The sequence below is a fragment of the Pezoporus wallicus genome, unplaced genomic scaffold (genome assembly GCF_028554395.1).
Source record: "Pezoporus wallicus isolate ANWC-B61680 ecotype Strahan unplaced genomic scaffold, APGP_CSIRO_Pwel_v1 contig_7545, whole genome shotgun sequence".
In the NCBI taxonomy this organism is placed as follows: Eukaryota; Metazoa; Chordata; class Aves; order Psittaciformes; family Psittacidae; genus Pezoporus; species Pezoporus wallicus.
Window position 1 is genome coordinate 1,905,382 of NW_026642398.1, and position 20,763 is coordinate 1,926,144.

Genomic DNA, 20,763 nt, shown 5'->3' on the forward strand with positions numbered 1-20,763 from the left:
AGTGCAACCATTAAGATGATGTTTTACTCTAAATGATGGGCTGAACTAAATTTTCTAGCAGACAGATGATTATTTTAATGACATTAGTTACTGGCTCGTGATGTGTGCAAGCTTTTCCTCATTCAAGTGTAGGTTCTCTTGACATACCTTCATTTATTACATTTTTTGTGGCTCAGCACCACTTGATGAAGTGTCATGTCGAAGTTAATGGCGTGTGTTAGCATCGGAGAACATATCAGTCCAGAGATAATACTGAGATCTTTCCACTATGGAGAACAGCATCCTGTATTATGTCAGTCTCCTTAAAAACATTTGATCTTCCCAAGTTAATATTGTAAGGGCAGGTTGGACAGAGCCTTGGGTGACATGGTTTAGTGTGAGATGTCCCTGCCCATGGCAAGGGGATTGGAACTGGATGATCTTAAGGTCCTTTCCAAACCTAACTATTCTATGATCCTGTATTTACTGTAGTGCTTTACTCTTCATAAAGTACCTCCATCTCTACAGTAAACAGGCCAACAAAAAAATCCGTTTTTTTTCACTTCTGAAATCGTTTGGAAGTGCCAGTCCCAGTTCCATGATAAAGACATTCCAGTTCCTGATCTGATGGTACCAAAACGTTTATAAAGACCTGGGTTTTATGTGGCCTTTGGTTTGTTTGTTTTTTTAGATTACCTGATCTTAGATTTTTCCAATTACTGATGCCAAGATTTTCACATTCTAAATTAAACTGTAATTTAGTGATGTGGTTTTGCACACTGAGGTATTTCATACATATGCTCTCCTGGAAGCAAATTATGCTAATCGTAACTTTAATTCTAAAAGTAAGTTATTCTAATACGTAATGACTGAATCAAAGAGTAGGAGAAAAGGATCTTTCTGGTTTTGTTCACTAAAGGTTTCTTCTGAAAAATCAGTCTTTCCTTCATGATGTGCTTGATAGAAAGGACGTTAAAAGAGAAAACCAAGCTCTAACTCTATCCTGCAGCTTCCTTGTGGCCATAAAATGTCCTCAAAACCGTGTTTACCCAATTAGAAGTTAGCAAGAAAACTATAAATAGATCCTGTGTTTGTACAGGTTGTAACTGTTTTCCAAAGTAATCAGGCACTGAATTGCCAGGTGGTGGTGGTGTTTTTTCCACGAGGATTTCCATTCTTCAGGTGGAAATAACCATTTCCAGTGTGCAGCAGAGCTCGGTGTGAGCTGAGGTCACAGTTTATCTTTTAATGAAATGCTGGGCTACAGAATTTAGAGATATTAATAAAAACATGAAATTATTGAAGGTTTCAGGCCACGCAGCTGCTTACTCACATTCCCCCTTTTTCCTCCCCTGCTCCCAAAGGGATGGGGAGGAGAATCTAAAGAATGTAACTCCCATGGGTTAAGATAAGAGCAGTCCAGTAACTAAGGTATAACACAAACCACTGCTGCTACCACCAATAATAATAATGATAAGGGGAATAACAAGGGAAGAGAATACAACTGCTCACCACCTGCCGACTGATACCCACCCTGACCAGAGCAGCGATCACTCCCTTCCGGGTAACTGCCCCCAGTTTACATCCTGGGCATGACGTGCTGTGGTATGGAATACCTCTTTGGTCAGTTTGGGTCAGGTGTCCTGTCTCTGCTTCCTCCCAGCTTCCCCTCCTCCCTGGCAGAGCATGAGGCTCACAAAGTCCTTGGTCAAACTAAACATTACTGAGCAGCAACTAAAAACATCGGTGTTATCAGCACTGTTCCCAGGCTGAAAGTCAAAACCACAGCACTGCACCAGCTACTAAGGAGAAAAATGACTGCTGAACCCAGGACATAGCCCTAACAAATTACACTAAGATTAATACGTTGTTTGGGAAGTTATCAGTGCCTGTGGCAGATAGGGTAAATTCAGCAGCAGCCTGAGTTTATATACACGTGCAGATGTGTAAAGAATTCCAATCTACAGTCCCCTCTTTCATATTCCCACACATGGCAACTTCCTATCTCTAATCCCGTCCACGTACATCTGTTTCTGCCTGAGCATGAAAGTAATAGAAATGAAAGCATTGCATTCAAGCTTATACTTGTGGGTAGTGGTAAATTGGAAACACTTCTTCATGGGGAGCTGTGTTGTGCTGGTTTGGGCTGCATAATTTATTCCTCTAGAAGTTATTCGCCTTCAGGTGAGCTTGGCTTTTATGCCAGTGGGATGTGCAGCAGATGTTTGTCTTCATGAAGAGTAAAGCCCCATGGCCTCATTCCCTTGGGCTCCTAGAGGCTGAATAGGTATTTCCACCCCCTCTGACTCATTAGTTCAGGGTCGGTTGCAGTAGTTGGAGGTCTTGCAGGCACCGCGTGTTTAGACATAAAGTATAAACAAGCTGTGTGCTTCAAGGAGGTTGTGTGCCCTTTTTGTCCTTTCACCATCCTGGGCTTCCTAAGAGGTACAGAGTTGGAATTAACAGAATGCACTTTGCTTCGTCTGTGAGCTCTTGGAGCTGTGGGGTTTTGTCTTGTTTGTCTCTAAAGCTCTTTGTTGAACTTTAGCTGAAGCTCAGGGGCTTTGAATGTTAAAGCTATACATTAGGCTTTTAAGTTCTGTTTGGGATACTCTTTGGTGTTCAGACGATGTACTAAATAGTGAAGAGCTTTACTGCAGAGTTACGTGGTCTGGTGTCGCAGTTTAGGGGGACTAACACCTTGATTTTGAAGAAATGGTGATACTTGTTTTCCAATGTGTAGGTCTGAAGGTGGAGATAACGCACTGTGGACAGATGAAAAGAAAGTACAGAGTGTGCAATGTCACCAGACGTCCAGCAAGTCACCAAACGTAAAGTATTTTGCTGCTTTGTAAGCATATGGTCAGTCTCAGGCCAGAAAAGTATCTGGCCTGGGGAAAATTAGAATGGTATCTGGAAAAATAGAGAAGTATCTGTTCCTTACTGACATAGGAAAAGCTGTGTTGAGAAATGTTGCTTTCTTTGGTCAATATATTTACAATACACCTCAAAGTATTTACTCCGTGTTGCTGCTGGTTTTGTTCTAGTTTTACTCTAGAACAAATGCTTTGGTGTTTGAGCCAATCTCTTTGTTTTAATCTCTGCTGCTTTGGGGTTGGTTTTTTGGTGTTTGGGGTTTTTTGATTACTCTTATTTCTTTATGGATTTCCCCAGCGTTGGAAGAACAGGGTTGCACTATTGGTAACCTGATGCTTCCCAGATCTATTGAGTAGAAAAGCAGTGCCAGCTGGCATAAGCTTTCTAATCTTGATATTACCCATCGGTTTTTCCTGTGGAAGTAATGTTTGTTTTCAGTCACTAACCAGAGATTTACAGATAACTTGTATATGGAGGTATTTATTCCTATTTTCAAGCCAGTGGTGTAAGGAGCCAAGCTAATCATAGACTCATGGTGTGGTTAGGGTTGGATAACAGCTGGATAACAAGAAAATAACTGATCAGTATCTAGACCTGGTATTTAATTGTCTGGGCTTTGTTTTGTGCTATCAGTGAAGAAACAGTGTTTGTGTGCCCCTTCGCATGTATATGCAAATGTGTGTGCACATACAGAAGTATTTGTGATGCACAGAAAGAGAGTAGTGCATTTCTGAAGCAGGAATTGGTTTTTGCAACTCTCACAGTAGATTCGCTGTTTCCTGTGCATGCTGTATCATAAAATGTAGTACTACACATATCCCAGATAAGCAGGAAACATTAATCTTTGTCTCTAGGGCACATGCTCTAAGGAAACTTAATTCATAGCTTTAGGTATCAAGAATGTTAGAGAAATAGCCTGCTGTTGTACTGTTAGAAGACACAGTAGTGGCAGTGATGGAATCTGAATTCTAGAAGTACACTGTAGTGACAGGACAAGGGGGAATGGTTTCAAGTTGAAACAGGGGAGATTCAGGTTAAGATATAAGGAAGAAGTTGTTTACTGTGAGGGTGGTGAGGCACTGGAATGGGTTGCCCAGGGAAGTTGTGTTCAAGGCCAGGTTGGACAGAGCCTTGGGTGACGTGGTTTAGTGTGAGGCGTCCCTGCCCATAGCAGGGGGTTGGAACTGGATGATCTTAAGGTCCCTTCCAACCAAAACCATTCTATGATTTCAACAAATTAGGTTTAATCTCCAGTAAGCTTCACTTGCTTAATACATTTATCAGCACAAGTGTGGGAAATTACATGAAGTAATGTCTTATTTTAATACTTGATTTCCAACAGATTCCCACTTCAGCAGGAGAATGGACAAACAGTTGAATGCACTGTAGCTCAGTATTTTAAGGACAGGCACAAATTAGTTTTACGCTATCCTCACCTTCCATGTTTACAAGTTGGACAGGAGCAGAAACACACATACCTCCCTCTTGAGGCAAGTAAACTTCTGGTTAATACTGGTGTTGGGAGAATGGGGGTCAGAGGCATATTAGCTCAAACCTTCCTTCACTGACACGTGAAGATAACCCAGCAGTCTTTGCATGATCCGCATTACAGAGTGATCTCATGAACTATTCTGGTTAATACTGGTATTGGGAGAATGGGGGGTCCGAGGGAAAAGGGCTCAACTATTGACAAGCTGATTTTTGAGTAGCCAACTTTCCAAATTCTCTAGTGCAGCAATGAAAAGAATGCAACAAATCAACCCCCCGTTACACTGTGCTTTTTAACTTCCTTTGTGGGGGGGGACGTTTCAGGTGTGCAACATAGTGGCAGGACAAAGATGCATAAAGAAACTCACTGACAATCAAACTTCCACTATGATTCGAGCAACTGCCAGATCAGCACCTGACCGTCAAGAAGAGATTAGCAAATTGGTGAGTGGTCTGATGAAAATGAGTGAAACACAGTAACGGCCTTCATTTTATTGCCATTAGCAGATACTGAATGGTTTGTGCACTATGCACAGCTTGTGAGCTTGTTTTTATAAGCCTTTGCCCATTAATGTGAGAGAAATACATTCTCACAAAATGTTTTTAAGTGGGGTTTTTTGGGTGCTTTATTTAAAATTTTGAGGCATCCGTGTATCCAAGTGGAGTTAACAGAGGTTCTGGATGCGTGGCATCACCCATATATAAGGGGTGTGTGCCCAAACACAGGTTATCTCAGATTTAGATCATAAAAAGAACTTTTTTTTTGTGCAAGAGGTGTCTAATCCCGTTGTAATTTCAGATGCGGAGCGCGAGTTTCAATACTGACCCTTATGTTCGTGAGTTTGGAATCATGGTCAAAGATGAAATGACAGATGTGACTGGTCGAGTCCTGCAGCCTCCTTCCATCCTCTATGGAGGCAGGGTACGTGGAACACATAGTGTGCAATCTGCGATAACTTCTGTAATATGGTGGTTTCAAATTAATTATGTTGAATATGATGAGATAATGAATATGAAGTCATCGTAATGTTTAGAATTTAAGTGTAAGCTTTGAAAGGCCTTAAATGTAATGGCCATTTTGCATCTCCCTCAATTGCTTCTTAATTTCTGAAAGGTTAAAAATCCTTAAGGTAAAGTTAGGAGGAAAAGGTGTGTATTTTTCCTTCACACACTGTTCTGTTGTGTGTTGCAAAAAGAAATCTATGAATAATGGTTCAAGTCAGTGTGTATGAGAAGAACAGAGACAGCTTCAATTACTACTGTTCCTATTTTCCTCCCAAATCTGAAATCTTACAGAACTTCTCATTGGTTTTGTGTGTTCTGGGTGGCAGCTGTGTTTAGGAGAACTAGCTTCAGGTATCTTCTCTGTCAGCATGTTTTTCTCTAGAGCCATCTCTTCCTATTGGAGTATTTACTCACAGGTTTTGTTTTTACAATGGCTTTTTAGGTGGCCTTTCCAACATGATCTTCCTATTGTGGTATCCTTCAAAAAAACTTCAGGAAACAGAATTTTCTGTCAGTTCTATAACATGTCTTGGTTTTATGCAAGATGAAAGGTTGATAGCTGGGATAACATCATTTGTGGAGGCTTCTGATGAACCTCTTCTAGATCATATCTGAAGGGGGCCTACAAGGATGCCAGAGAGGGACTCTTCATTATACAATCGTGGAATAGTTAGGGTTGGAAATAACCTTAGGATCATCCAGTTCCAACCCCCTGCCGTGGGCAGGGACACCTCACACTAAACCATGTCACCCAAGGCTTTGTCCAACCTGGCCTTGAACACTGCCAGGGATGGAGCATTCACAACTTCATTGGGCAACCTGTGCCAGTGCCTCACCACCCTCATAGTAAAGAACTTCTTCCTTATATCTAACGTGAACTTCCTCTGTTAAAGTTTAAACCCATTGCCCCTTGCCCTATTGCTACAGTCCCTTATAGGTGTCCGTTCCCCCCCCCCCGAGCATTCACAACTTCCATGGGCAACCCATTCCAGTGCCTCACCACCCTCACAGTAAAGAACTTCTTCCTTATATCCAGTCTAAACTTCACCTGCTTTAGTTTTAACCCGTTACCCCTTGTGTCCTGGCACTACAGTCCCTAATGAAGAGTCCCTCCCCAGCATCCCTATAGGTCCCCTAAAGGAGGACCTATAAGGGACTGTAGCAATAGGGCAAGGGGCAATGGGTTTAAACTTTAACAGAGGAAGTTCAGGTTAGATATAAGGAAGAAGTTCTTTACTATGAGGATGGTGAGGCACTGGCACAGGTTGCCCAATGAAGTTGTGAACGCTCCATCCCTGGCAGTGTTCAAGGCCAGGCTGGACAGAGCCTTGGGTGACATGGTTTAGTGTGAGGTGTCCCTGCCCATGGCTGGGGGGTTGGAACTGGATGATCTTAAGGTCCTTTTAAACCCAAACCATTCTATGATGCACAAATCAGACTGTTACCTCCATAAACTGCCAGTGGGAGAGGATCTTGTGGTCTTCTACCTAAAGTTCTTCAGACAAAATTGGGCATGTTAGCTCAAACCTTACTTCACTGACACGTGAAGATAACCCAGCAGTCTTTGCACGATTCGCATTATAGAGTGATCTCATGAACTGTTCTGGCACCAGGGGAACAAGAGCTTAATGTCAGATGAATGATGGAAACGAATGATGGGGGTGGTAACGTCTTCAAGAGACACAACCCTTTTGCAAAATGAATTATGAAATTTGTGTGGGTGTCCTGAAAAATACCCCTAACTTTTAGCTGTTGCTGCCAAATGAGAAGTCAGACGTCATGGGAACTCGTCTAAAACATCTGCAGGATACTGCTACCTTGTAAGGCAGTTAACATCACCAGAGTTACTTCAGTTGTCTCATTATATCCCTTGTCCTCGAGATAACCCATCAAACTAATGTCTGCTTCATGGGAGAGAGGAAAAGTGTTGTGCAGGTCAAAGCTGAATAACTGATTGTCTTTGTCAGCTTGTTCACATTTTTCCTATAGAGTTGTGTGAATGGCATGAAACCACTGTTTGCCTCTACTTAGTCATGTTTAAAGGACTGATAAAGTCTCTCTGGAAATTTCACTGAGTGGTTGTAAAGTCGCTGTGGAAATAGCATTGCATACCAACTGTGAATCCGATTGCTATCTGTGTGTAATTTCTACCTGCTGCTGATTTATATAACCAAATAAAACCATCAGCAATAAAAATGAATAATGTGAGCTTTATTTTTCAGCAAAATGATTGCTACAGTGATAAAATGAACTTTGTAAGATAGGATGAATGTTTGAGTAGTGGAGACAAAGACTTCAGAATGGAAGTTGCCTACTAGGGGGAGGGAAGTAGAAGGAGGACTGGTTTATGTTGGCTTGAATCAATTTTTGCCTTAGTGTTTAGTTTTCTTTTTCCTTGCACTTCCAGAATAAAGCAATTGCTACACCAGTTCAAGGAGTCTGGGACATGAGGAATAAACAGTTTCACACTGGAATTGAGATAAAGGTTTGGGCAATCGCGTGCTTTGCTCCCCAGCGCCAGTGCACTGAAGTTCATCTTAAGTAAGTGTTTTTCATAAGATGGTGATTTTCTTATTTATTATGTATGGACATACCATAATCTCACTTATTTAGAACATGTGAGTTGTTAAATTGTTTGATGGATGGCAGTCAATCTTTAACAGTGCTTCTGAAGTTCTATTTGAAGTTCTATTTGAAGTTGAGGCTGTTCAGCCTGGAGAGGAGAAGGCTGCGTGGAGACCTCATAGCAGCCTTCCAGTATCTGAAGGGGGCCTATAGGGATGTTGGGGAGGGACTCTTCATTAGAGACTGTAGTGATAGGACAAGGGGTGATGGGTTAAAACTTAAACAGGGGAAGTTTAGATTGGATACAAGGAGGAAGTTCTTTCCTGTTAGGGTGGTGAGGCACTGGAATGGGTTGCCCAGGGAAGTTGTGAATGCTCCATCCCTGGCAGTGTTCAAGGCCAGGCTGGACAGAGCCTTGGGTGACCTGGTTTAGTGTGAGGTGTCCCTGCCCATGGCAGGGGGAGTTGGAACTTGATGACCTTAAGGTCCTTTCCAACCCTAAATATTCTGTGATTCTGTTTCATTGCCTTGAATGATGCCACTATGATTTCAATGCTAGCACCATGAAATCCTCCATATCAGACTTACCAAAAGCAATTTACACTATGTGGCAGGTTTTCTGACAGTGAGGCCTTAGGGCAGACCTTAAGATTAGAGAAAGGATGTAATGATAGGTGTTTATCACCAAGCATTTGTCAAGTGTGAAAGGTAACACATGTGTTGTCTTAGATTCTTTTCCTGGTTATATGGCATAGATTTATTCATGCAGAACTTACTTAAAAGGAAAGCTTTAAAAAGCAATCCAACTATTGTCTACGACTTTCTAGCTGTTAGAGTATCTGTAATGTGCAGGTTGCTGCATTTGCAAGGTGAGTAGGACTAGTTGTTTGGTTGACTTTGAATAGTTGAATGAAACTTCCAGATTTGGTTTCATCTGTTTTGGATGGAACATGAAAAACAAGCTCTTTCTTTCATTAAAACGCATTCCATGTAACATCCATGAAATACATGAATGTTAAAAATGACATCCTGGAGCAGCCTGGTCTAGTGGGAGGTGTCCCTGTCCATGGCAGGGGGTTGGAACTGAATGGTCTCTATATCCCCTCCAACTGAAACCAATCCATGAGTCTATGAAAACCAGGTTGTCTCTGTTTCTGACCAGTTCCATCAGAGGGTGAGTTATATTTGCACTATCCTTGGAGAAGGTTCATCTAAATGTCCAGAGCACACCTTTTGTGTGATAACCAGCAAGGTTTTCTTGTGCATTATTACTGATGTTAGATCAGTTCACTGAGACACAATTGCTGGTAACTTCTGCCGGTTGTTTCCTCAACAAAATAAAGGAGGAACTCCAGACATCTTGGTAGTGGTGATACCATGTGGAAGTATGGTAGAGCAGGCCATCCAAAGGGTCATTGTTGCAGTGTTTTGGCACAAAGTAGCTTACCTCCTACAGAAAGATCAAATAAGGTGGAATTTGCTTTGGAAATGAAGTTTTTAGTAATGGTGTCATTTATAGTCTGTATTTCCTCATCTTCCCCTGTCTTTCCTTCGGGGACTGCATAGGGATAGTCAATTAAAGATGCACTGGGGGAAATTCCCATCTTTTTGGACAGCTCATCTCTGCAAGTTTAACAGGGCTGTTCCATTAAAAATAAGAACAAAAATCAAGGTGAATTTTGCTACCTGAGGATCAAATGTGTTCATTTCCATCCCTTAGGTCCTTTACAGAGCAACTGAGGAAGATTTCCAGAGATGCAGGAATGCCAATCCAGGGGCAGCCGTGCTTCTGTAAATATGCCCAGGGAGCTGACAGTGTGGAGCCCATGTTCAGACACCTCAAGAACACTTACACTGGGTTGCAGCTCGTGGTAGTAATTTTGCCAGGAAAAACACCAGTCTATGGTCAGTAAGTGCAAATCCTGTGTGTGTGTTTCAGACACAACTTTGTGTCTCTTTTGGGAAGTATTTGAATGAGAGAAGTTTATTTTAACTACATCAATTCCATTTAGGGAATGGGCTATAAATGATTTTTATTCTCCTTGTGCTGTGTGATGTTTTATATGAAGTTCTTAATTCTTTTCATTAGTTTTGTCTATGCTTTTAATTTGCTCTTCCACATTCTTCCTGTTGGCTGCATTTGAGATGCAGTGAGGGAGAAAGCTAAAGCAGGGCTTTTGTGAAATGGATTCAATTGATACGTCCTGGATTAAAATATACTTTCTGTAACTTGTGTGCTCAAAATTCCAAGTGATTGAAGAAGTAATGACCTCAAGAATTATGTAGCCTTTAGAACTTCTTTGCCTACTCATGCCATCACCCTTTGTCAGAAGAAGTTGAGTGAAAGAGAAGATTTGTGTCAATCACTTCCTTTTCCTATTCTTTCAGGTTTTTTAACTCTTGGGTTATAAGGATCAGGTGGTAAAAACTCAGCAACTTCAGCTGGTCTTTGTGGAGGCAAACCGGCACTTTACATAGCACATACACATAGGTTTTAATATGTTTTAGATAAACCATGCATTTTGGTATTCAGCTAGCTTTTACTATAGCATGATTGGTTGGTTTCCTATCCTGCCTTCCTCCTCCTTCCACTTAGCTTGCTCAATTGCAGCACCGTCCACTATTTTCTCCTGTAGCTTCATGGACAGCTTCTCTGATGGCTCAGATCTAACAAGCAGCTGCAGATTTGGTTTATCCCATCCCTCACCAATTTAATACAATAGAAAATAATTTCCTAACTTTCTTTTCCCAAGATTACCTCACCTAAGATGAAAAGAGAGGTTTAAGAAGGAAGCTTCCTTGCAAAGCAGGTGGCTCCTCTCTAATTTGTTCAATAGAAATTCAGTGCAAAATGACATTTTCACTTTTCCTGCTTGGCATTAAAAGGGGACTCTTTACTTAACCGCTAAGAGGATGTGGTACCACTCGCATCTGCTTTCCTTGTCATTATCTTTAATTACAGTTCTTTCTGCCCCCTCTAATCATCTCTCTTTGTTTTCTCCCTGTGTTCTCCCTGTGTTTCTCCCTGTGTGCTCTTCCTATAGCCACAGTCTTGTATTTTCTCCTCTCCTCACCCTGTTCCTCAGAAAGCCTCTTTCCATCTCCTGTTGCCAGAGGAGGGGCTGTATCTTTTCTAAGCCTGTCTTGGAGCCTAAATGTCTTCTGAGTATGGCTCTTTTAAAGCCTTTAAGCCTTAATTTTGTTGTTAACAATAGGATTTCTTTTGACTTTTTGAACAGTAAAGTTCTTAATAAGTTCCTGTTGGAGTTTTTATGGGCCATCCTTTGGTGAAGTGGCCACTTCTTCTGCAAGGGGTGAACTGATAAACTTGTTGGCTGAATGTTACTTAGCACATTAATATGGAGTTTGTGTTACTGGTCTGGTGTTTCAGAATGAAACAAGTGCTTATCATCATCATACTTTTCACATTACCAGCTCCATTGGCAAAGGCTTTTCCATGCCATAATAAAACACTGTTACTCTAAAATTACAATTAGTGTCATTTAAAGAAAAATCATAGCTAAAATAAGCCACTGGTGCCTTTTAATTATATTTAGGACCCAGTGACTGTGCTGTTGGCAGGTGGAGCAGGAGGGAGGTTCATTGAAGGCTGTGTTTGGGGGTTATGTTTCTCCTTGTTTCTTTAAGCTTAAAGACCCCTTTGCTAAATCTCTGTGGGTAGTTCATTGTCACTGAAGGTCTCTTGTGTTGTTTGTCTTGCCATATGCAAGTATTTATTGGTCGTAATTTGTTCTGCAGCGGAGGTGAAGCGTGTTGGTGACACGGTGCTGGGGATGGCTACGCAGTGCGTCCAGATGAAAAACGTGCAAAGAACAACGCCACAGACTCTGTCCAACCTTTGCTTGAAAATCAATGTCAAGCTAGGAGGCGTGAATAACATTCTACTGCCACAGGGAAGGTAAGCTGGCTGTCAGAGAGGAAGGGGGAGTTGCAGCATAAAGAGAACACAGGTCGTACTAGGATAACTGCGTGTTTCATGTGTAGCCATAGCGCTGTGGTTTACGTGACTCTTGGGTTACAGAGACTGGAGAGGAATACGTGTTCCAGTTGACATTTGTTATTTCAGTCTGACCATTGGAGTGTACGGCTTCCACTTGAATGAAACGCTTGTGATGCTTTACTTGCCTTGAGTTTCCAGAAGCAAACGGAGAAGTGCCTTTTACTTTATAGCTTGTGGTCAAGATTCTTTGTTTTATTGTATGTCTTCACTTACATAGACATTTAAAAAACAAGCTGGGAGCAGAAAACTCTTTAACTGGTTTCCAGGTTCAGTTTGCCTTGCAATTTCTTAGTATTGCATTGATAAGTCTTAGTTATACTGTTACTACATTCCATGAAGTTGCTTTGATACTACTGAATTGCATATCTGACATGTCACTGAAGTCCTGCATATAGGTGGGAGTGAAATATTAACAGAAGGGACCTTGCTGTTGATACACAAACCAGATTTAGTCTTTGTCTGAAATCAAATGTTCTTAAACTGAAACTAATTAAAAGCTTTACTGAAAAATCAGTGACAAGAAATCCTAATGGAAGAATGAACAAAGTAACAGCTTTTGCCTATGCAGGACAGACGAGCCGTGCATAAAGAGATAGACACTTGAATCAAAGCAAACAACTAGGTTTTACATCAGTAAAAAGATGGCATTTTACAATCGCTGCGTTTCAGTAAGTAGAGGGAGCTTGGGGTAGGATCTGCGGCATCGTTCTTGGGAGCCTGTTTTAAAGAAGTCAGTGTTCTGCTTGGCCCAGATAAGCAAAGTTTCACTTCAGTATACTTAGGCTTGCCAGAAGGTGAAATTAAGAAGTTAGGGAGGAAAAAGAAGAACATGGTATCAGGAGGGATATATATATTGTTTGTTAAATCCCGTTTCTTGAGCTAAATATACTCAGCCTGGGTTGTGTGCTCCTGCTAAATAAAATCCTCATATTACAGAGCATGAATTAGAGCAAGGCACAGTGGGGTGTTTGGGTCTTTGGTTTTAGTTTTGTTTCTCCGAAAGGAGCTAAAGATACTGCTGTGGAAACAAAATAGAAACACACATCATAGAAGTAGTTCTATGCTCCTTTTTCATAAACATAAGGCCTCTGTTAAGTGTCGTGTGTTGACGGTAATAATGTGGCCAGAAAGGTGATTTATGTTCATTATACCAAGAAACTGCATTTGTGAAAATGGAGTTAAGGGGGGAAAAATGGCACCACTACACACCATACCTGGGCATTCTGGAAAACTGCAGGATTGGGGTATTTAAACCAGAGCTCTGTTATTTTTTGTTGGTTGAGGGGATGGGAGCAGAACAGCTTTTTATTTGTATAATTGCATTGTGAGTTCCAGTGCTATAATTACCTTCAAATGCCTTTTTAGAGAAGGTCTGAAAACAGCTGAATGTACATCACTGTTTCCCGCACACCCACATACACAGATTCTGCTGGCCTAAGATTTCTTGTTTAAAATTGTTGTATTAAGGAATAGAGTTGAAGTTTAAAACTCCCAGTCTAGTCTTTTGGTGTTCTACCCCTGATGCAGTGATTGATGTCTTAAAGGTTTGCTTAAAACCGTCATAGAATCATAGGATTGGGTTGGAAGGGACCTTAAGATCATCCAGTTCCAGCCCCCTGCCACAGGCAGTGACACCTTCCACTAGAGCAGGTTGCTCCCAGCCCCGTCCAGCCTGGCCTTGAACACTGCCAGGGATGGGGCAGCCACAGCTTCTCTGGGAAAAGCATAGTTTTCTTCAGAATAATCTACTTTTAAAGTAATTGCTACAATGTCAAGGCCAGTTTGGATGTGCAAATTCTTGACTAATTCACTGCAAGGGTATAAAGTGTAATTTACCTGTTTATAATGTGCTTTATTAAGCATAAGCTTTGCTGCTTTTACAAGTCTCCTTTCTCTTTGATCAGACCACCAGTGTTTCAACAGCCCGTCATATTCCTTGGTGCAGATGTAACTCATCCTCCAGCTGGAGATGGAAAAAAGCCTTCCATTGCTGCAGTGAGTAAATTGTGTAATGATCTTTAACCCCCGCTCTGTCCTGCTGTTCATCTCCAATGCATTTTATTGGTTTCAATTCTTTTGTGGTCCATTTCTTCTCTCCAGTTATAGTGTTATAAATGACTTTTCTGCAGGGATCTAATGAACTTCAGAGAACTTGCTCCAATACTAATTCCTTACATGTGTATAGTAGCTTGTAAAATGCCTGGGCTGCTGCTACACAGAGGAGCTTTTCTATTAGCTGCTATTTATCAGCAACAGTAATGAGTTGGTGCCTGTTTAAATCTGCTTATTCAGCAGTTAAAAATGTTAAGACTTTATCCATTACTGCTGGGGAGCTGGGTTGGCTTAGTTGTAGTTTTAGGTGATTCAAGCTTCCTCATAACACAAAATGTGCAGTAATCTCTTGGAAAGGCTGGGAATGAAAATCTCTGGGGAATGGCCTTTGACTGCATGATGTTAAAACACCTGTAGTGCCTGCTCTGGCTTATTGAATAATGAAGATGTTTGGTGACGGTATGTGCAGTGTCTTATCTGTGGTGCTAAATACACAAAGAACTGAAAAGCCTTCCCTTGGCAGGCAGTGTCTGTTTTAACTGACTTGCAGAGTGTGAATTTGACTCCATCTTTGCTAGGTCAACCACTTAGTTTACACGATACTGTTAGTAAGCGAGTGCACTTACCTTCATGAAATACCTTTAACAAAGTGCTTTGAATGGTTTGATACTAAGCATGTTCTCCAACAGGTTGTAGGAAGCATGGATGCTCATCCTAACCGATACTGTGCCACTGTTCGGGTCCAGCAGCACCGCCAAGAAATCATCCAGGATTTGGCTGCCATGGTCAGGGAGCTGCTTATTCAGTTCTACAAATCAACTCGATTTAAACCAACTCGTATCATCTTCTACAGAGATGGTGTTTCCGAGGGGCAGTTTCAGCAGGTTAGGTTTTTCTTGCTGAGGTTTTGATTATGTAGGTTTCTGGTAGTAATGTAGCTTTATGTAATCGGAGTTCTGAAAAGAAGTATACCCTCTACAAATTCCTTGCATTCTAACCAAGCAGAGCAGGGAAACTGCTTTCACATCTTTCACGAGCTTTGTGTTTAATGCTTTCCTCCTTTAAAGTCATGGCATAATAAAATGATACCTCAGTTTGCATTATTTCCCTTTGGAATATTTTGCCTTTGAAATTCTTCCCTTTGCAAAATTACAAATGATCAAGTCTACTTCTAGCATTCAAGTTATGTTCAGTATCTGTGACCTGTCCAAGATACATTAGTCCAACTGTATCCCATTGAACTTGGACTATTTTTAAATGAAAAGTATAAGCTACTTTTCCTATTTTTTAAACCAGGATTAGTAAATGCTGTATTTTCACATTGTCACTTTTAATTCATTCCTGATGAAACTCGACAAATTCTTGTAATTCTTTTGTTTGCTTACAAGTACCATATTTTATGAGATATTTCCTATATGGGTTCAGACTGAAACAGGGCAAGTTCAGGTTGGTTACAAGGAAGAAGTTCTTTACTGTGAGGGTGCTGAGGCACTGGAATGGGTTGCCCAAGGAAGTTGTGAATGCTCCATCCCTGGCAGTGTTCAAGGCCAGGTTGGACAGAGCCTTGGGTGACATGGTTTAGTGTGAGGCATCGCTGCCCGTGGCAAGGGGTTGGAGCTGGATGATCTTAAGGTCCTTTCCAACCCAAACCATTCTGTGATTCTGTAAATTTTAAAGATATTCACATACACTTTCCTGTATTTTTATGTGTAAATTTAGAGAATTTAGTGAATTTCTCAAAATCCAAGGGGAAGGAAGTAAAGATCACTTGGTAAACTTGAATTAATAAAATAATCTTAGTATGAACTTTTGATTTTTTTTTTTTTTTTTCCCCCTTTTTTTCAGTGATTACTTTATAATTAACCCAAATCCCAAACAACTGCTTTTTGTTCTATTGCCTTCCCCTTCTCCATTCTTACTGATGCCTGCAGTCCTGCCGGAGACTTCACAAAGCTGGGAAAGAGCACATAGTTGAGCAATTCTGGATTGTATCCCTTGTGCTAGCCTGAAAAATAATGAGGCTGTTGTATATTCACCAGCCTAATTAAATGTTCATTTGTATTTGGCAGTTAAGAAGATTTTGACATGCAGCTTATTAGTCCAAGCCTTGTGCTTGGAGCTGAACAAATATGGAGCCAGCTCTTTGCCTGGCTCAGGAAACTGGTGATTTAATTTGTTCTCATTAAGTGAAGAGATGAAGGTTTGATGCTGCATGCTTTGACATCTCATTACTGAGTGACAATGAGGAAGGAACATGATAAATAAGAGTCATCTGCAGATAAATAGGAGTAAGAGATAACTATCTTTCGTATTTATCATGCATCTTTGTGTTTATGATTCAGGTCCTCCATCATGAGTTGCTGGCTATCAGAGAAGCATGCATTAAACTAGAAAAGGATTACCAGCCTGGAATTACTTTCATAGTTGTGCAGAAAAGGCATCACACCAGACTCTTCTGTACAGATAAAAATGAACGGGTATGTTCTAATTGGGACCAGCAAGTACCTAGCAGGCAGCCAAGTTCCCTGTTACTCACTCCTTGTTTAGGTAGTAAGAGACTTGTTTGAAAAACTACATAATACAGTGGGTGAGATCTTTCTATCTGGAAAGGAAAACCTTTGTTTTGTGTCCCATATAATAAACTGGTAAGAAGCTTTTATGAACCATCAGCAGGATTTGCTTTTCAACAAGTCTGTCCAGCCTTTAAGTTTATCAGATTTTTCAGGCTGCTTTTCCTTTGTTCTACTGTCTGAAGATCCTCAAGGCTTGAGATTAATCTGAGTGGTGAAGGGTTTATAATGCAGATGTCTGCATCTGGAGTTGTAGGCACTCTTGGTTGCAAATGGAGATCTGTGTATTATTTCCAACTGCACTTTAAGGCACATTTCTTGTGATTCCAGCGCTAGTAAGTTCACTGGTTTGGTTGTTGTTGACTAGAGAGGTACTCTTGGGTTACCAGCAGGTGTAGACACCTGCACAGTAGACAAATTGTTAGGTAAGGTGAACCCTACACTTTGAGGACACTTTCTTTTCCATTATTGCTACCTTTAAGGTATCCTGCGTGTCTATGTCAGACATGTGGAGTTTGTTTTGGTATCACCTTTGGTACCAGTACATTATTTGTAGTACTGAAAATCTCAAATGGTTTCATGAGTGTTTCTCAGCTGTTACTGTATCTGTGTGAAGTACATGTAGAATTACTTGATGCGAGGAGATTCCTCAAGTCTGGGATGGAGTCATTGCTGTAAGTGAAGAGTTTCCAATGGCAAACCTCTTTTCACAGATGAGTTTTTTCATGTTGTTCTTCCTTGTGTCAGGCTTCTCTGTGAGCATTTGAAGCCCAGTAGGTTTCAAGGCAATAGTAACTTTAAATGCTGCCATGAAGGTGGTTTTTATATTGATAACATACTATGATAACAGTTGTTAAATTGATTTAAAGAGTATTTTAAAGTTCTGCTTTTAAGTAAAGTGGTTTTGAGGGAAGAGGAGGCCTGTCTTACAGCTGTCCTCTTTCAGGTATAAACAAGAAAAGTTAGAGGGGAATAACCTGTCCTGGGGTAGGAAGATGAAAAGAAATTGACAAATGAGTTGCAGGAAATTCTTTTCACATTAATCAGAAAAGCTAATCCGTGGGTAACTTCTAAAAAGGTTTTGCAGCTCTTTTTTCCCCTCCATAGTAGAGACTCCAGGTTTTCAGTTGAGCAAAACTTGAGTTATTTCAGTTTTGCTCATTGTCTCATTTTGCTTTTCACCGTTTTTGTTTTTTTGTGGTCTTTCCTTACTCTGCAGCTGCAAAGGACAAACTCTGTGTGTGCCTTATTGTCTTGGCATTTTCTGTTCACACAGGTTGGAAAAAGTGGAAACATTCCGGCTGGTACCACAGTGGACACAAAAATCACCCATCCATCCGAGTTTGACTTTTACCTGTGTAGTCACGCTGGTATTCAGGTACAGCACTTTGTGTGGGATGGTAACTTTCAAACACTGGTTGGTAGTATTTTCTGTGTTCTTTGCACAGGAGACTAAGGGTACAACTTTCATGTGTGTGTTTCAGCTTCTGTGCCATCCACAGCGCTCTTCTGTCATGATTAAACTCTAACAGAAACAATGAAACTAAGCAGTTATGAAGCATCCCCTGTGCATTTAGTTTATTGTGCTTCTCTCCTGTCTATGTACTGCTTTGAATGGTCGGAGGTAGTTGGACTATCTTGCATAGCTGCCTCTTGCATTAAAATCACTTGAAATGTGCATCCAGTTCCTAGGAAACAACTACATTTAGACAGCACCATTGTAATTTCACGTATTCTTGTGATTTCCTCCTCCCAGTCAGGAACAGAAGCTAGTAAACAGCAACAGTACTGAATATGCTTTTATCCAGAGTATTGAAATTTAACTGTCAACAGGGTCACAAGTTAGATTGCTGTGAGCTGTTAATATTTTGCCTAAAGATACTTTATATGATGGCTTTTTGTCAAAGTTGAGTTTACAAGACGAAAGCTCAGTTCCATAATATCACTTAATTTCAGTAACAGGGATAAAATCCCTGGAAACGCAATCCTATCTAGAAATGCAAAGGGATAAGTTCTGTGGGGGGCACTTTTTAAAGCAAAACTTTGCTGAAGGATGTGGAATTGATCACACATGATTTTTGAGGACGGGTCTGGTTTTGCTGCAGTTGTCCTGCAGAGGTGGGAACACAAAGAGCTGTGTTTGAAATGCTGACATCCTGTGTGTGATCTGCCTTCAGGGAACAAGCAGACCTTCTCATTACCATGTCCTCTGGGATGACAATCGTTTCTCTTCAGATGAACTGCAGATTCTCACCTATCAGCTGTGTCACACGTATGTACGTTGTACCCGTTCTGTTTCCATCCCTGCACCAGCATATTATGCTCATCTGGTTGCCTTCAGAGCCCGGTATCATCTGGTGGATAAAGAACACGATAGGTAAGTTACATAGTTTTGAAATATAACAGAATTGGAAAGGAAGCAGGAAGGAGGTGGGCTTGTTCATTCTGGGGTCAGTAGTATCCTCAGTTAGCAGTTCGAGCGTAGATTTGGTCTTACCACTGAATGCTAACTGTGGAAAAAGGCAAATGTTCCATTTGCTTCTGTGCTTCTTTTGCTCTCAGAACCTCAGTGGTGTTTTAAGGGTCATTAACTTCTGACCATTCTATTCAGAACAAATGAATGAACCACCACCACATGCAAGGACAGGCAAATTAAATAGGGTTTCTTTTCCCTCCAACCTTTTTGTCCCCCCCCCCCGTTCTCTTGCAGTGCTGAAGGAAGCCACACCTCCGGTCAGAGTAATGGCAGAGATCATCAAGCACTTGCTAAAGCAGTTCAAGTCCATCAGGACACGTTGCGCACTATGTACTTTGCTTGACATGTTTTAATGTTTAGCAACTCAGTACAGTACAGAGTTGGATTCACATGAGACCAGCTGCACTTAGACCAACAGTTGCCCAAGCTACAGTGACAGCCAGCAATGAGTGATGCATCTGAATTCTTTTCCTTTCCCATTTACAAGCAAGCCTTCCGTCCAGAATTTCAGACTCGATTATGAACTGCGTTCTTGTACCAAACCCCACTATTGTTAGAAATGTGGTTTGCCAAAAGTCTCTAAGCTGCTTGCTATAAAACAGACCCTTATTTTATAATTGAATCAAGAGCTGTGATCTCAGGGCTTAGGGAAAAAACAAAAAACCAACCCCCAAACCTCCTCATTCAGTTTGCTATTCATTGAATCGCTTTAACTAATTTGGAAAGATCTCATTCATACTTGAGTTTGGGCTAAAATACCAGGAATTAGGTTTTAATACAAAGGAAAGCAAAGCATTATTATTTTTTTTTTTTTTTTTTGGACTCTTGATGAAGCCTTGATTATTCTGGATGCATTTCCAAAATTGTTATTTTTCAAAAGAAAAGAGTGACAAAATCCTGGTTTTCACTGTCTTACAAAGATCCTGCTCTGTGTGTCTAAGGGCAAATGTATTTTCTGAAGCTTGTTCTTGAATGTTTTTTATTGTGCTGCATTTGAAAATGTTTTTCATAGACTTAAAGAAGAATTTTAAAGCAAAGACTGAACTCGTACCTAAGCTTTTCATAGGTCCACTTGGATTGGCAAAAGACAATGTGCCATTGAAAACCTGATTTGTAAGGAGTTTTTTAGAATCACACTGACAGCTAACGTTAGGGTTTGTCATCCAGGACTGTGACACTTACCTTTCCAAAGTCTCTAAAGAATACGGGTCTGTGGTGAGAAATACAGTACAATCCTTTTTCACTGTTGTTTGAGTTAATGTAAATTTTATATATGTTTCACAGTATTAATGTGATAGACTAGATGCTATTATTTATTTTTATTTACTAAGGAGTGCTCATTATACTTCTGTTAACATATCAAGAATGCTTTGGATTTGGAAATGAAAATGTTATCGTGGGGACATTACTCTTCAAGTGCAAAAATATGCAATCGACTTTGGGAGGGTTCAGAGATCCAGGCAGTGTATATTGTGTAGCTTGTAACTTGTAGAAAGGCTTTTTAAGCGTGCACGCGACACAGCAGGTTGTACCTGTGCAGTTCAGAGACGCACACGAGACCAACATTCTACATTCATTCAAGCACAAACCAATTGTATGTTATTTATATGTTGAGTATTGGTGAAGCAGGAGCTCTGGTAGAGGAGAGTGGCTCACTGTGATTGAGACAGAAGTCAGTATCTATGCAGTAAAGAGAAATCTTAGGAAACTGAAGTTTACTTATGAAGGGA

General features: G+C 40.8%; 1 protein-coding gene across 3 annotated transcripts in view; it reads left to right on the plus strand.

Moving 5' to 3' along the window:
• Window positions 1-19,787, plus strand: part of AGO2 (argonaute RISC catalytic component 2) — a 53,859-nt gene extending 34,072 nt beyond the window's left edge. For all 3 annotated transcript variants that reach the window (XM_057429752.1, XM_057429750.1, XM_057429751.1), the window contains exons 7-19: window positions 2,723-2,810; window positions 4,199-4,346; window positions 4,669-4,788; window positions 5,144-5,266; window positions 7,757-7,890; window positions 9,635-9,819; window positions 11,674-11,833; window positions 13,840-13,930; window positions 14,677-14,871; window positions 16,330-16,464; window positions 17,834-17,935; window positions 18,735-18,934; window positions 19,268-19,787. In XM_057429752.1, coding sequence (XP_057285735.1) covers window positions 2,723-2,810; window positions 4,199-4,346; window positions 4,669-4,788; window positions 5,144-5,266; window positions 7,757-7,890; window positions 9,635-9,819; window positions 11,674-11,833; window positions 13,840-13,930; window positions 14,677-14,871; window positions 16,330-16,464; window positions 17,834-17,935; window positions 18,735-18,934; window positions 19,268-19,376 — 1,790 coding nt within the window. In that variant the 3' untranslated portion in view covers window positions 19,377-19,787. The remainder of the gene's footprint in view (window positions 1-2,722; window positions 2,811-4,198; window positions 4,347-4,668; window positions 4,789-5,143; window positions 5,267-7,756; window positions 7,891-9,634; window positions 9,820-11,673; window positions 11,834-13,839; window positions 13,931-14,676; window positions 14,872-16,329; window positions 16,465-17,833; window positions 17,936-18,734; window positions 18,935-19,267) is intronic.
• The last annotated feature ends 976 nt before the right edge of the window (window positions 19,788-20,763 follow it).